This window comes from Rhagoletis pomonella, unplaced genomic scaffold (assembly GCF_013731165.1).
Source record: "Rhagoletis pomonella isolate Grant_MI unplaced genomic scaffold, Rhpom_1.0 Rhpom_scaffold_00008, whole genome shotgun sequence".
NCBI classification, from domain to species: Eukaryota; Metazoa; Arthropoda; class Insecta; order Diptera; family Tephritidae; genus Rhagoletis; species Rhagoletis pomonella.
The window spans coordinates 588,436-605,430 of NW_023458562.1; the positions used below are offsets into that span (position 1 = coordinate 588,436).

Consider the following 16,995-nt stretch of genomic DNA (forward strand, 5'->3'; position numbering starts at 1 on the left):
GTTAGAGTACTCTACCATGAACACTTCCAGAGATATGCAGTATGAAATATTCGGTTTGTATGGGAGGTGCCACGCCCCCTGCACCTAGCGGTATGAAATATACTTTACATCCGATTCTCATACCTACCAAATATACACAAAAAATTTCATAAAGATCGGTCCAGCCGGTTCGGAGGAGTTCGACCACTAACACCGTGACACGAGATTTTTATATATTAGAAGATAATTTAATTGTATCATTATGCTGAAATTTTCGTAGAAAATATTTATATGTCCAAAGAAACAGACTACTTTTCAAGATTTTTTAAATGTCGATGATGTAGATGAGATAAAGATGTTTTTATTTGTTGGTATTGGATTGTATTGCTATTGGACAATTTTATTTGTTTTACGCTTTGCGGAAGGTATTTTGTTCCTAGAAAAACGATTTTGTTGTTCGCACGGTGTGAATAACAACGTTTTACCGCTGGAATTTTCGAATATCTTCGGTCGAAATGAGCGAAAATTTGCCAACTTAATGCGCAAAGAATGTTTCTCATTCCTGATATTCATTTTTCCCATAGTGAAAAGATTTTATTTGTTTTCCAAAGCCACATATATGCTTTTTACTTTAAACCAAAGATCCTTTTCGCCAAGGACAGGTTTGCCTTGGAAGCTGAATGACTCTCCAAGTTGTGGTAGGCATCTGGATCAACTATATTGGAGTTTCTTTCATCATTGAAAATAGCGATTTTCAATTCTTCCTACAAAATTTGTAGTTTTTGTAAAGTGCTAAAAATACATTTTCGTGCCATAGAGTGGGATGTGGTGTAGCTATATATTTCTTCAACATAAGTACCAAAACTGTGTTTATTATTTATTGTGACAGTCACCGACTATCTCTCGCGTTGAGCAGACGTCTCTCTTGCTACAGATTTTTTGGTTACTGTTTTTGCGATTTCCTACTGATTACGTGAGGCCCACCAGCGCGGTGTTCAACGGTTCTTTTCCTTTAAAATATTAGTTTTTCTTTTACTCGCGTGTGCAAGTTTATTTTTTATTTAAGTAAATTGATTTCGTTTCTGATTTAATATGGCCCCTGGGCCATATAATTTAAGGGCAAATCGCTTTGCTCTGCTGGATCCAGACCCTGACCGAAAAAAACGGAAAACCAGTTCATCTTCCACGATGAACCCATTCCCCATGCTACCCGAAGTTATAACCGACGACCCAAAATTTGTTGTTGTTGAGTCATCTGACATCTCCAAACCAATCTCTTTGTTCTCCCCTTTTGCTGTTCATCCAGCAGTAAAACCAATAAGTAGCGATGTTCACTCAATTACCGCCCTTCGCGACGGCAAACTTCTGCTTCTCGTCAAGAATAATATTATTGCGCAAAAGTTCATTAAAGCCAAGCAATTGGGAGGAGTTTGTGAAATATCGGTTTCTTTCCACGAATCTCTCAATCATGTTAAAGGCACTGTGTTAGCGCCTTTTTTAAATAACGTTCCGGATGAAGAAATCGTTAATGAGCTTAGCTCACAGGGAGTGGTATCAGTTTTTAAATTTAAGAAGAATGTTGACGGAAATTTGAAACCTTCAGGTGTAGTGTTATTAACGTTTAATCTATACAAGTTGCCCAACAAGATCGACATTGCTTGGTCCAGATTTTTGGTAAGAGAATATTTCCCCACACCTATGCGCTGTAAATCTTGCCAGCTGCTTGGACATACCACAAAACGTCGTAATCGCTCTCCTGTTTGCGTTAACTGTTCTCTCCCCCCTCATTCTCCATCAAATTGTACTCGTACATTATGTGCTAACTGCAAGGCTGACCACTCATCTTCATCCAAAGATTGCACAAAATTTATTCAAGCAAAATAGATTATCAAAATTAAAACAATTAATAAGTGCTCAATGCGCGAAGCATTGAAATAATATAAGGAAACAGTTTCCCCTCTTCAGAGTGGAGTCACATTTGCCAACGTCATATCCAATTCTAACCAACCGCAAAATCCAAATCAACAACAACAAACAGTAAATGGACCTCTACAACAAATTCAAATCGTGTGAATATTAACACCAACAAAAAAATCGATGAATCCAACAACAAAAATAATAACTCAAATCAAAAACTCTCTTTAAATTGCAATGATAAAATACTTATTTCCCCTTCTTCAACAACTCAATTTCAAATAATCCCACCAACACAAGAACAAAACAATAATATTTCCATTAATTACTCTTCAATTTCTCCTAATTCAGCTACTCTTGATTCTCCACTCTCACCCCAAATAAATTCTCCAACGCAAGCAATTACACCTAATTCTTCCCCTTCCTACTTAAACCCCATGTTTGTTCCACTTCCATCTCTCTCCAAAGTTATTGATAGTCAAGATTTCTCAAACATAGATGAGGAAATATTGTAAGCAGTTTCACTTAGCCACGTCGTTTATCTTTAACTTCACGCACATATTTATACATACATATGTACATTTTTGTTATTGTATCTGTTTTCTCCCTCTGCATTGTTGATGTCGTTAAAAATTATTCAATGGAACATCAACGGGTATTATAACAACTACAACGAGTTATTGTTATTAATTAACGAAGAAAATCCAGATATAATATGCATTCAGGAAACACACTTTTCACATAATATAAATCCAAATTCTATTTGTTATCCTAAAGAATACATAGGCATTTTTCAAATTTACCTAATATTCAAACCAGTAAACAAGGTGTTGGTATACTAATAAAACATTATATTCCACATAAGGTTATTGATGTAATAACTTCAATATCCACTACAGCCCTAAAAATTAATTTGAACTATTCCTTTTTCCTAATTAATACTTATATTCCTCCACATCAATACTTTTCCGAAATTGAACTAAATTATTTATTTTCCCAATTCTCTTCCCCTATTTTGCGGACGGGTGACTTTAATTCGTGGAGCCCTCAATGGGGCTCAAAATATTCCAATAGCAGGGGACTGATAATGAAAAATTTTATTCTCCATAATCAGCTTGTAGTGCTGAGTGACTGTTCACCTACTAATTTTTCTACTCATACTTCTTTTTCTCATGTCGACCTTTCGCTAATTTCTCCTCAACTTAAACCTCGTACTTTTTGGAATATCTCTTCTGTTTTAAGAGGCAGTGATCATTTTGTTATTTCTATTTCTATACAAACAAATTCTTACTTGGAAAAAATTAACCATATACCTAGATTTAAAACTGAATATGCAAACTGGAAGTCGTATCAATCAGAAATAACGAAGTTGTTAGCTTGTGATAATTTGTGCCCTTCTCAAAATATTAACAAAGAAGTAGCGGTCTTAACTAAAACAATACGTTCTGCGGCCAATAAATTTATCCCTCAAACAAAACGAAGATTTTCTAGAGCTTTTCCTGTTTGGTGGACTAAAAATCTACAAAATCTCCGTAACCAAAAGGTTGAATCTTAGAAGGTTTACAAACGGTGCATGTCTGACTTAAATCACTTATATTATAAAAAATCAAATGTAATTTTCAAAAAAGCTGTAAGAGAGTCTAAAAAACTAAGCTTTGAAATTTTTACATCTCAAATTTCCCCATTGTCAACGCCAAAAAAGATATGGTCAAAACAACAAAATACTATTAGAGCTATCATATCCAATAACGATGTCGTTACAGATTCTTTTAACATCGCAGATTCCTTTCACAATTTTGGTCTAATTATTCTAAGGATGACAATTTTTCTGATAAATATATATAAGAGACAAAAATTATTGGCTTTCTAAAGAATATACTCCTTCAAACCTTTCTTCATCTGCTAAATACTTAGATCAAGATTTTTCTCTTTCTGAGGTTGAATTTGCTCTGCGTCATGCTAAAGGTAAAACGCCAGGGTCTGATAGGATCTCCTATCCAATGCTGTCCAATTTACCTGCTGTGGCCAAACTAAGACTGCTAAATCTATACAATAATATGTACAACAAGCATTTGTTCCCACACGTCTGGAGCTTAGCCACTGTAATTCCAATAGTTAAGCCGAAAAAATCGGCTTACCACACAACTTCTTATAGGCCAATATCTCTGCTATGTTGTATGAGTAAAATATTAGAAAAAATCCTAGCGGTGAGGATAATGTGGTTCATTACGAAAAACGGCTTTATTAGCCATAATCAAACAGCTTTTAAACGTAATCATAGTACTAGGGACTCACTTATACAACTTCAACACTACGTTTCTGACTCCCTTAGTACAAAGAACCACGTCAGTATTCTAGCAACTGATTTTGAGAAGGGTTTTGATCGTGTGGGAATACATGCCGTGTTGAGTCAGCTTTCGGCTTGGAAGATTGGTCAAAAAGCCTTTACATTTGTAAAGGCTTTTATGAAAAATCGCCGGTTTCGCGTTCGTGTAAATAACAATTTTTCTGAATCGTATTGCCTTTACAATGGCATTCCACAGGGGTCACCCCTTTCGGTTGTTTTATTTATAGTAGCATTTGATAAGTTAAACGAGATATGTATGAATATAAAAAATATTAAGTTAACTATGTACGCTGACGATGCCATAATTTATACTAATATTAAAGATCCCCTACTTGTAAATACTACTTTTTGTAAAGCTCTTAACGAGTTTAAAAAATGGGCACTACAGTCTGGGTCATTATTATTTATCCCTAAATGCAAAATACTACATATTTGCAAAAAGAAAAATTGTATTTTTCCTCAATTAAATTTTGAAAATAATATTATAGATAGTCAATAATTTAAAGATTATGGGTGTTTATTTCGACCAGAGATTTAATTTTCGGCACCAATGTTGTAATTTAAGAAAAAACCTATTGTCAAGAGCCCATTTTTGGATGGTGTGCTAACACTAATATTAAACAGCTAGAAACTCCATATCATGCTGCAGTTCGCCGTAGCATTAATGCGTTTCCAACATCTTCATCATCCTTGCTGAAAGTGGATTGCCTTCAATAAAAGAAAGAACTTTTGAATCTACGATGCAGCTTATCCCTAAACTGTTTAGTTCGTCTAACGGTGAAATTTTTAAAAATTTGGTAGCAGTTTTTCGTAACAGACGGTCCTTTAAACTTCACTCTACTCTTCGTCGTTGTGTCGTTTACGCAAGGAGTCTTGGCATTTGCCCTCCTAAAAAGCGTTCTTTAATCAACAATCAACCCGTATGGGTGCTGAATGAGAACTCCATTAATACTTCTCTACACGATTTGAAAAAATCAGAAACCAGTCCTCTGGTCCATCAGCAAAAATTTTTGGAACTAATGAACGAATTGACGTCCCTTAATTATTCTGCAATATATACGGATGGCTCCAAACGAATGAATACATCATTTGCAGTCATTACTCAAGATGGTACAACTATATCCGGTGGCGTTCTACCAACTTACTCATCGGTGTTTACAGCTGAGGTATTTGCAATTTACAAAGCTATGGAATTCGCTTTACAAAACCAAGGGAAATTTGTCATTTGCTCGGACAGTTACTCCGGTTTAAAACATATACAATTTTACCCCACTAGTTTCAAAAATCCGTGACCTGTGTGTAAAATATAAAAACAAAATCAAATTACTCTGGGTTCCTGGCCATACTGGTATAATTGGGAATGAATTTGCTGACCGAACCGCTCGTTATTTTGAAGATGCGCCTACATTTCAATTTATGTCCCTAGATCCCAAAGGCTTAAGAAAGCATATTCAACACCATATACATGCGAAACGGGGTGCAGAGTGGCGTAGTTTCGTTCACAGATATGCAAGTCTCAACCCAGATCGCAGCAGAGTAATATATCCCAGCAATATTACTCGTCACCAATCAACAATTTTTACACGCTTAAGGATTGGAAATACCGACATCAAGCACAGACACTTATTCACCGGAGGATCTCCAGCTTCCTGTCCGTTTTGCTCCAGAGTTGCATCAGTGGACCACTTCCTCAAGGACTGTTTAATTTTAGAGAGTTTCAGGCTAAAACATTTTAGTTCTGTGAACCCGTCAAATATTTTAAAAACTATATCTCATTGTAATATATCTACTATAAATAATTTCATAAAGACTGCAATTTACGCTTATAAAACACTGCTATATTGAATTTTCTCAAGTGAAAATATTTCAAACAGTGAGTCGATGGCCTTAGCAGCTTGTACTCTTTTTTCTACATTAAGTTTTGTATTTTGTATACTTTGCTTAATAAATAATAATAATAATAATATTTATTGTGAGCTTTTACTTAAGACAGAGAGATTCAAATACATTTAAATTTTTACGGTAAATCATGCTATTCCTAGTAGCTATTGAATATGTCATTTGCACCAATCTTTTGGGGCTTATATACGGCACCAAGCTTATTATTTCTATAGTCGTCGGGAGGTTTAAATGAAGATCTTCTTATATTCTGCTGTCCGATTACTTCAGCAGTTGTTTAGCTAGATTTCATGCCCCTTCATTCCTGATATATGTCCGGGCTGTTCTTCAGATAGTTCAATGTCAATAATAAAACGGTTTTTATTATGAAAATAGCTTCTATATGTTTAAGTTTTTACCACACAGTCATTGTAGTTTTCTGTTGAAAATTTTTGACACAGGAACAGGCGGAACTGAATACTTGATTTTGCACAAATAATTATTTACTATTGAATATTAACTATTGTATGTTAATGGTGATTAAAGTTGTAAAGGAACATCAAATTAACATATGAAACTACTGATAAACTAAAGGCTATTATTATCGTATACAGCAAAAAGTTTTACTCTTCTTTAATAGAGCTGAAATGAGGAAAAACATTTTGCACATATAATTATCTTACTGGGGTACATATGCACGTATTCATTTTTCCGCTTTCAAATCTGAGGTTTCGGTTAGTCTCGCGTGAAAAATATATGCGATTAAAGTGCACCAAAAGTGTGCAGTGAAGAAGTGTCGTTGGCCAATACGAGTAGCTTGGGGAACAAATCTAAATTGTACACAATTATGTACCTTGCCACATTGATAACAATCAAACAATTAATCAGAGGATTTAATATTGTGCGTGGGAAATTTTCGGTTATTTGTATAATGATTTTTTGGTGGGGGCGGAGGGGGAAGGGGTACGTCATCTAAAACTAATTAGAAAGAGCACAGTATCAACTTTAAGAAAAGTCATATTTTGCCTCCCTGCCCCTTCTACACGCCCATTTCAACATGGGTAAAATTAGCATTTTCGCAAAGAAAAATTAAACTTGTGTTAGGCCATCAACACTATTTTTGCACTAAACTCCTTTCCGCGTTGGTGGTCTTCGGCCGCGCTAGAAAAAATAGCCTCATCAGTCCACAGTATTTTTGCGCAAAATCCACCTCCAAATTTACAAAAAAAGGTGCATATTTCAAACCGAACCGTACCTGAACTATCTTATGCATTTTTCTATAAACAAAAATTTTATAAAATGAAACTGTAGTAGTTTTCATTTTATGTGGATAATGCTTGTCACAAATACATAGTTTCGAGCTTATTTACCTCCGCCCTCTTCAACGGGTAACGGTACATCGTTTAGAGGTTTAAAAATATTACCCCTGGACCAACCGAGCTGTGAGCCGAAACCTCCATGTTCACTTCGCTATATCTCCGGCTTCTACCATGGGAATAAGATGAAACTTGCGTCAGTGTGTTGGAAATTAAGTTCTGTTCAAAAAATATTGCCACACTTTTTGCGATTTTTTGCAGACCAAAAAAGTTATTAAGCAAATATCACATTGAAAACATTTTGGTTCCTCATTTTGTAAAGTTCTAACTGCCATATCTTCTGACGTACACAAGTTTAAATACTACTTTGCGAGGCTTTTCACAAGCTTTAAAAAGAATATAATAAATACTACAGTGAGGATAAAAAGTATGGTGACTCATCGTAAAAACTAGTAAAAACCATGGGGTTTAGCGGTTTTTGCAAATTTTAGAGCTCAAGCAAATAACTTTTGCACTAAAATTAAATGAATATTATTTGCGATGGATAGACGAAGATTTTATTTCAAAAATTTTTGCTGTAGGATGATTTTATACTTAGTTTGAAAAGTTATCTTACGAAAAATTAAGGATAATCGAGATATCTTTCGAATCCTTCCATAGAAGATTTTCATTTTTAACTCAAGTCATTTGGTTATGATGACAGAATGAGAATTTGGAGAAAAATTTGACGGGCAAGGACTTTTGGGTTAAACCTGACCCAAGCCCACCGTGTACTGTATTCAAAGTCGTAATTTTTACAAAAGCTCCAGTGGAGAAAAATATCTTTCCTTTCAGTTCGTACCTCTAGTAATAATGACGCGATATGGCTTTACATACTTATAATGAATGTACTTACTTAAGTTTGCGTGTATTAAGCCCTTGATCACGTGAACCTTTGAAGCTGTTTGGAAAAATATAAACAACATAAACGCGTTTTGTTAATCAAACTGACTGTAGTTATTTTAAAGTCAAAAATTTAGATTTATTGTGGTTAGTAAAAATCGTAGATCTCCACAAATACTACAGCCAAATAGCCGCAATGTTTAGTAAGCTTAATATATTATATATACATATATTATTCCAAATTTCTACGTGTATGTAAATAATGCTACTGTTATTTTTTTGTCAATCCTTACAGTAAAATTATTTTTTTCTTACAGCCTTATTATTTACCTCGATTCATGTGCAGACGATGTCGTCTCTGCTTTAAACTTTGAAACGCTATCGTTCGTCTTCGTCTTGTCTTTACGTTGATTACGTTTAAGCTGGCTTATGATTTAAGAACTTTATTTACAATAGGATGGCCGTGTAAGGATGGGTAAATTCGATATTCGAAGCTTCGATATTCGAATTTTAATCGAATTTTAGCTACAAAATAGCGAATTTTTGAAATCGAACTTTGTGTTGCTAAAATTCGGATAAAATCGAATTTTTCCAGAAAAAATCGAATTTCATCTTTATTTCCAAAAAATCAACTCTTAAATTTTTTTCTTTCTGACTAAATTTGCCATCACTGTATGTGGCACTCCATTTGTCTTAGGGATTCAAGGAAAAAATACATGTTTTTCGATCTGATGCATAAAACAAAAAATCAGTGCCAAGTAGGAACTGTTATTCCAAACTAAATTTTAATTTTTTTTTATAAAAAAAACTAGTTTCTTTGTTGATTTTTTATTTTAAATTTTTAGAGGCTTTTACGTTAGTAGCATGAAGCTTTTGCCTGAGAAGACCCCTAGTAAAATTTTCCGGAGAATAATTTTTTAGAATATATCAATCCATAAACGATCTCCTAAATTTGCTTTTTGCGAGATTTCTTGAAGTAAGGGTTAAATATGATCGTTTTAGGCGGGAGATAATGGGTTAAAATGTTCTACGAAAATATTTCCCAAGAAATTTTAATATATATGTCTTAACCTTTAATTTCGCTCAGACATTTATTTTAACTATTTTTTCGACTTTTTTGAAAACTACTTAGGCCGAGATATGAAAACCTTAGTAGGCCATAAAATAAAAATACGAGCTAACTTTTGCAAATCCATCGAGGATTTTACTACTGGATGGGTAGACATTCAGAAAATGTTAACAAAGTACGGGCTGGTTTCGGCTGACGTACAGTGTAATTTTAGATTAACTTTTTAAACAGGTGGCCACTCCCTTCAAGCACATCAAACATATTTTAATTGTTGCATAGTATTTTAAGTACAACACTTCTTTAAATAAATTCGACTTATCAAACAGGTGGGAACCCTCCCAAATGTAATTAAAAAAAAAAAGTTTATTCAAAACCATTTCGATAGATACCCATATTGGAGTAATTTATTTAACTTATTAAATAATTTGATTTTGATTTTCTTACATATGGCACAAAACTAAAACCATGTTACACATCTACATTTCATTTGACACCTACCCCCTTTTTGAAAATCGGACGAACGATACAGATTTTATGACTTGGTGTTAAATATTTAACGCAAACATCTGCGGAAGCGATTATTTGAATTTGATTTTCTAACCTGTGGCAACCCTTTTCTTAGAACTTAATTCGACTCCTAATTTTTTTAAATACCAGCTTTATGACTTGATGTTAAATATTTAACGCAAACATCTCCGAACTCGATTTAGAAGTTTCCCTTAAAAAAAATTTTGCGAAATTCGAAAAAAATCGAATTAAATCGAATTTGCACCACCGAATTTCGAATCGAATAATCGAATGGTTGTGCAATGTTCGAAATTCGGAAAAAAATCGAATTTCAACCCCCCACTACCCATCCCTAATGCCATGCTGCCAGTTGATTTCGACTTACAAAGTACCAACTCGCAAACGAAACATCTAACAGGCGAAACGTTCGATATAGATAATAAGCCGCACGAATGATTCGTCTACAGATGAAAGCTTTAAAAAGGAGTTCGGCAGCATCATCCTAATCGGTTTAAACGTAACCAAGACGATTGCAGCGAAATCGAAGTAAAGAAAGACGCAGATAAACGACAGAGCTACAAAATTGCAAGCTCTCTTCTCGTCTTTAGACGAATTGTTCGTGTGCATATCATTCGACATAAATAATAAGGCTGTAAAGCACCCGATCTCGTCAATAAAACATTGGCTTTATTGTAACCAAGTTTCAGGGATTTTGGAGATAACTAATTAGGTAACATCACTCGGAATATTCTAAAATTATGTGGAATTAAATATGATCAATATTTGAAACAAAGTATGATTAAATTATTAAAGGTTTTGTAAGTAGCTTTTTTCTAAAATTTGACACCCCCACTCACAGGGATGGTTTTTGGAAGCAGGAGAAAAAGGGGACGAATTCAATCACACTTCCTAAATGGTAGTGAAACTCTACAAAAAGGTGTGGATGATAGTGCATAGTGGTATTTTAAAACAAAAACCAATTTGATTTAATTATTTACTTCAAACCAGCTTATTTACATCGATTGTTATTAAAAATAAATATTGTTATGTATATAGAAATACAAGGGTACCAAATGGTAACTCATGTTATGTTGCACGCTCTTGATGCAACTTAATACAAAATAATTGGTTATTTTTAATTAAACAACACTATAACTTTAGTTTCAATAAATCCTTATTCGCATTGTGTTCGCTTTTACGTTCAATCCAATACTGACTCTTTTGAGGTCATTCTTGTTTTATCGCACGAGCTCCGATTGGGCAACTCCATGGTGGAGAGAGTCGTGCTCAGACGATATGTACAAATGTATGTTGTTACAGAGTGTGTATATATGTATATGATTATACACATGTAAATGACTCCCCCACCGCAAGTTTCAACAATAATTGTTGAATGAACAAGCAAGGATCATATTAAATTTTAATCTCTGCCCTTTTGATATTTATATTTTCTTTTTGATTGATATTTGCAAACTTTCTTCGAGGGATTATTATTTGACAATAAATAATTTCCTTCTTGTTTGTAGTTTTCAATTAGTATATATTATGGGTTTGACTTGCCAATTTTAAAGTTTTTTACATAATCATTTGTGAAGTCAGTCTTGTCAACATTATTTTCCTTTTGATGTGGTTTTTGTTTGTTAAACTTTAACAATTCTGATCATTTTATTAGTTCTTCATTGCTATATATATATATTATATAAAAAATCTATCTATTATATAAAAAATCTATTGGTTTGATTTTTGTACTTGTATGGACTGTGTTATTGTAGTGGACTATTGCTTTGAATACTTTGGTGTTAATGTTAAATTCTCTTGACAGGAATTGAAAAGTCTTATTTGTTCATTTAATGTTAGATGTAGCCGTTCAACTAGAGCTGCAAAACTATCGATAGTTTCAGTTTGTCACCACTATCGGTGGTCACTATCGCGATACTATCCATTCCATTATTGGATGCGAGCTATAATTCCTACTAAAAGAATTCATAATTATTTGTGCGATCGTGTATGCAGGTATATACAAACTATGCTAGACAATTTTTGTATATGAAGCAAATAAGCAACATCTTCAACAAAAAAATTTGCAAAAATTAACGGTAAGCCCTGGGTACTCCAAAATTTCCACTTTATACTAAAATTTAACGGACTACAAAAGTGCATACTCAAATTTTTTCAAGTGACTATAGTTAAAAACTCCACATTTTAAAGCAACTTGCTCGAATTTTCCAATTTTTATTAAAACGTTTGAAATATGGACTTGCATGGTTTTTGTTGGACAGCGAACTATACTTAAAAAAAAAAAATAATAAACATTAAATAAACAAAACAAGATTAGGTAAAACTTGTTAAAATGTCCCGTCCCTATTTATGTTTTTGCAGATGTATTTATGCTTTTTTACATTTTTGGCTTTCTAATGAAATTAAATGAATTGTTTTAGTTGTTTAAATTAACTAACTTTGTCATTTTTAATAAATCACACTAAAATAGCGCATAAGGCTAGCCTTCATATTTTTTCTTCTAATATTACCATGTTCAATATAATTAGTGCCGTAGTAAGTATCTCATAATTTGTCTTTTAAGATTATGCATCTCTTACCGATAGTATCGATACTATCGAATGGTGAGGCCCAAAACTATCGAAAACATCGAATGGTCCAATTATCGATAGTTTTGCAGCTCTAGTTTCAACGTCTGAGTTACCAGATTTTTTATATTTTTTATAGAGGGTAATTGTATTTCTCTATCTGCTAGAAATTGTTTAATAGTTCCTATGTCAAATTCATTATCTGCGGTCCAATTGGCTTTCCTAGATGTTATATCATTTCTTTTAATGTTTTTAACAATGATGTCCACGAAATAGCGTACGGTAGCGCATTCAGTTAGTTTGTCAATACCACTAAGATACATAAAATTTCTTTGTGGATACGAGATGTCGATATGAATCATTTCGTCATGTTTTGTTGGTGTATCAGTGATGTTTAAATTGTATTTAACAGGATCACGATCGTATTTAGCAAGGTTGAAAATTTTGCAATTATTTATATATTTTTGGATCTCTTTCTGTAGATTCGGATAATAGTATAGTTTTTTTTATTTCTAAAAGGTTTTCATTTAAACCTCTATGGTTATTATTCAAATCTTCTTTTTCGATCATTTTTTAAATTATTTCTTTGTCAATAACATTAGTTAACAAAATGTATGATTTTAGTATTTGTAATCTCTTATTATTAGCAAAGTATTTTCTATAGTATTCTTGAATGTAAGATATATTTTGATATTTTCACAAAAAAACTACCACTAGGCCCTTTTCTGGTAAAATTTCTTGCATGACTTTCAAAATATTTTTAGAGCTCTCATTAGTTTTTACAATGTATCTTATTTTATTTCTGCAAAATATTTTGGTGGTTTTCGATTCTTTTTCAGATTCTTTAACAATTAGTTGTGTCTTAAATAAATTGAGTGCTTTTTCAGTAATTTTTATGAGGTGTCTATCATCAGATTTAGCGCTGTGCACCGTTTCTAAGTCGTCTACTGACTTGTAAATAATTGAGTTAAATCCTCTGATAAGTCAAGTTCCTTCTTCAAACTATCTTTTGCCTCTTTTAAAGTATGATCAACCTCTAAAATAAATATGACCGTGTTCTCTATGCCTATACTTCTGTCCGTACCAGTTGTATCGTATTACTTTCTGCTAAGTTCATCTGCTAGAAAATTTTCTTTACCTTTTATGAACATTAAGTCGAAATCGAATTCATTTAACTGAATTTTCCACCATTGCAGTTTTAAATTTGGTTCCTTTAAGTTATTCAGCCAAATTAATGGGCGGTGATCAGTCTAATTAAAAATTTTCTTCCACATAAGTAGTATTTAAAATGTTTTGTGGCCCAACGCAATCGCTAAGACCTCTTTTTCAATTGTGCTGTAATCAAGTTCATGGGTTTTTAGTATACGGCTTGCATAGCAAATAACTCCTTCACTTTGCATAAGGACTGCTCCTAATGCATAGTTACCAGCTGCTACTGTAACAGGTAAACTGTTTATTAAAATCCGGGTATACCACAATTGAATTGTTCTTTATTAGAACTTTTAACTTTTCAAATGATTCTACATACTCCGGCTCATTAACATTTACTTTTGTATTTCTTTCAGGTATTTTATTAAATTTTTTTTGCAATTTCGGAGTAATCTCTAATGTAACGCCTAAGATATCTCGTCATGCCTAAAAAGCTTTTAATTTGTTTTTGATTTGTATGTAGTTTTATTCTATCAATTACCTCCTCTTTCTTCGGGTTCGGTTTCAATCTTTCGGCGTTTATGACGTGTCCTAAAAAATCCACTTCTCTTTTAGCAAATTCTCACTTGTCAAGTTGAAGTTTTAGGTTTGCATTCTTAAGAACGCTTAAAATTGTGGTAAGATGCTCAACATTTTCTTCAATATTTTTTGAAAAAGTTAGAATATCATCCATATAGACTAAACAAATACGACCTATATAGGGGCTGAGGGGATTATTCATAAGCCTCTGAAAAGTAGAAGGTATATGACGAAGTCCGAATGGCATTCTCAAAAACTCGAAATGGCCGTTAGCTGTTCGTTCGTTAAATTCTATTTGGGAATAGCCTTTGGCAAGATCTAGCGTTGAAAATAATTTGAATCCCCCTAGTTTATCAAAAATTTCGTCTATAATTGGAATTGGAAGGCGATATCCCAGTTTCGTTACTTAGTTTTCGATAATCCAGAACTAAACGCCATTTTTGTTTATAAGAAGCGTCCATTTTCTTCTGAACGACCTATAAGGGACTATTACACGGACTGTTGGAATGCCGAATTATTCCCTGTTTAAGCATGTCGCAAATCTGCCTATTTATTCCTCCTTCTAGTGATTTAGGGTATCTATATGCTTTTGAGTAAATCGGGATGTCGGTTTAAGTTGCGATTTTATGTTTAACTTCAATCGTGAATGTCAAGTCATCACCTTCTTTATAAAAAATGTCTACGAAATTTTCAGCGACTAAATCTATTTATTAAATTTTTCCAGAGACCCAGAATAATAATTATTTCATGGTGGAGTTTTAAAAAAGTCTTCGAAATTTTCGTAAGAATTATAAGAGTCTTGTGATAATAATTATGTGTGAAAACATTTTTTTAAGTCATCAATAACTATTATTTTAAGACTTATATAATAGAAGTATTTTCATAATAACTATCAGCGAAGTAAATACTTTTAAGTCTTCAAAGACTTTTATTTTGAGACTTATATTATAAAAGTCTTGTCATAATAATTATCATTGAGATAAACATTTTTAAGTATTCAAAGACTTTTATTTTGAGACTTATATTATAAAAGTCTTGTCATAATAATTATCATTGAGATAAACATTTTTAAGTATTCAAAGACTTTTATTTTGAGACTTTTATTATAAACGTCTTTTGATAATAATTATGAGTGCGAAAAAATTTTGTATATAGTCCCGAACGGGTCACAAACCAAGCCCCAACAGATCCCAAACTGCTCCCCAACTAGTCCCGAACTGGTCCTCACCTAGCTCCGAACTGGGCCCCAAACAATCCTGAAATTCCCCAGAACAAGTCCCGTCTTTTAAGACTTACAACATTTTTTTGCGCTCATAATTATTATGAAAATACTTTTATAATATAAGTCTTAAAATAAAAGTCTTTGAAGACTTAAAAATATTTATCTCAATGATAATTATTATAAAAATAACTTTTATAATATAAGTCTTAAAATAAAAGTCTTTGAAGACTTAAAAATATTTATCTCTCTCATAATTATTATGAAAGGACTTTTATAATATAAGTCCTTGAATAATAATTATAGATGACTCGGAAAATATTTATCTTAATATATTGATTATTGATAGACTTTTATTATTTTCTCTTATAATAGTTATGTCTCTGGATTTTTATATTAGGATCAAGGTGATCCGTTCGAATTAAATTGCATTTCATTGACGTTAGTTCTTGAGATTCCTGCATAAACATTTCTATAGCAACGTCATGAATTATAATTTTCCGTTTTGCGTAATCTACTACTGCGTTTAGGTCATTTAATATCGTTAGCTTAGTTCGCCAACATACTAAGTCCACTTTTTATGAAAATTGAGATTTTAATGCAGTAAGATAGCAGACCTCAAAATACATCATTACAAAAAAAAGTTACCGTAAAGTCCTTCTTACTTGTTATGCAGCGGTATGCAAATATGCTAAGTCCAAAATATCAAGAAAAAAAATATAAACACGTCTGTCCGTGTACACGATAACTCGAAGTATCTCAACGAATTTGGTATGTTGCCCTTAATGCAAGGGTGAAATCGGACTGTAACCACGCCCACTTCACATATAAAGGTATTTTCGATAAATGCAATAACTACGATATTTCACTAAATATTGGATGCAAATTGTTGAAAGTTAGTATTTGAAGTACAATTTTGGTAAAAAATATTATTATGAATTTTTTGGAAAATGGGCGTCACCCCGCTCACTTATGATGAAATGCTGTATCTCAGTAGCCCATTCACCAATCCTTACCAAACTAGGTAAGAGCCTTGCTTAGGGTCTAGTTAAGAAATCTGTTGAAAATCTTCAAAATCGGGCAATGACCACGCACATCTACCATATAACGATAAATCAATAACTACTAAAGCTAATTCACTTAAAATCCATGATTGCGATGATAACCACTTAGCAGAAAATTGGATTATTAAAATTTTTGGATAATGGGCTTCACGCCGTCCTATTATGACCACAAATGTGTAACTCGGTAAAGCTTTACTCTAAAAACTCGCAATAAAAATTTTCTGCCTGAAACTCTTTAAATGAGGGAAACCTACATATTTTGCTTACATTGAATATGTTGCCCATGGCTTTAATGCTAATGGAAACCTCTTGTCCCCATCTTGGGTGGCAAATACTTTCGTTAGTGATGCTGAATTCTGTTCGAGTATCAATAATGAAGAAGGGGTTTCCAACTTTCGTTTTAATTTATATATAGGGTAGATGTCTTGGACGTCTAAATGAAAATTTGCATTGGACTGACCTATGTCCATGGGTTGCGAAATCCTTTTACTTTACTCCCAAGGCGAA

At 33.0% G+C, this 16,995-nt stretch overlaps 1 protein-coding gene across 1 annotated transcript in view; it reads right to left on the reverse strand.

The window, feature by feature from the left end:
- Positions 1-16,995, reverse strand: part of LOC118744098 (microtubule-actin cross-linking factor 1) — a 719,134-nt gene that overhangs the window by 213,894 nt on the left and 488,245 nt on the right. The window contains 1 exon segment of the mRNA XM_036476824.1: positions 8,330-8,374. Within this exon segment, the coding sequence (XP_036332717.1) occupies positions 8,330-8,374 (45 nt within the window).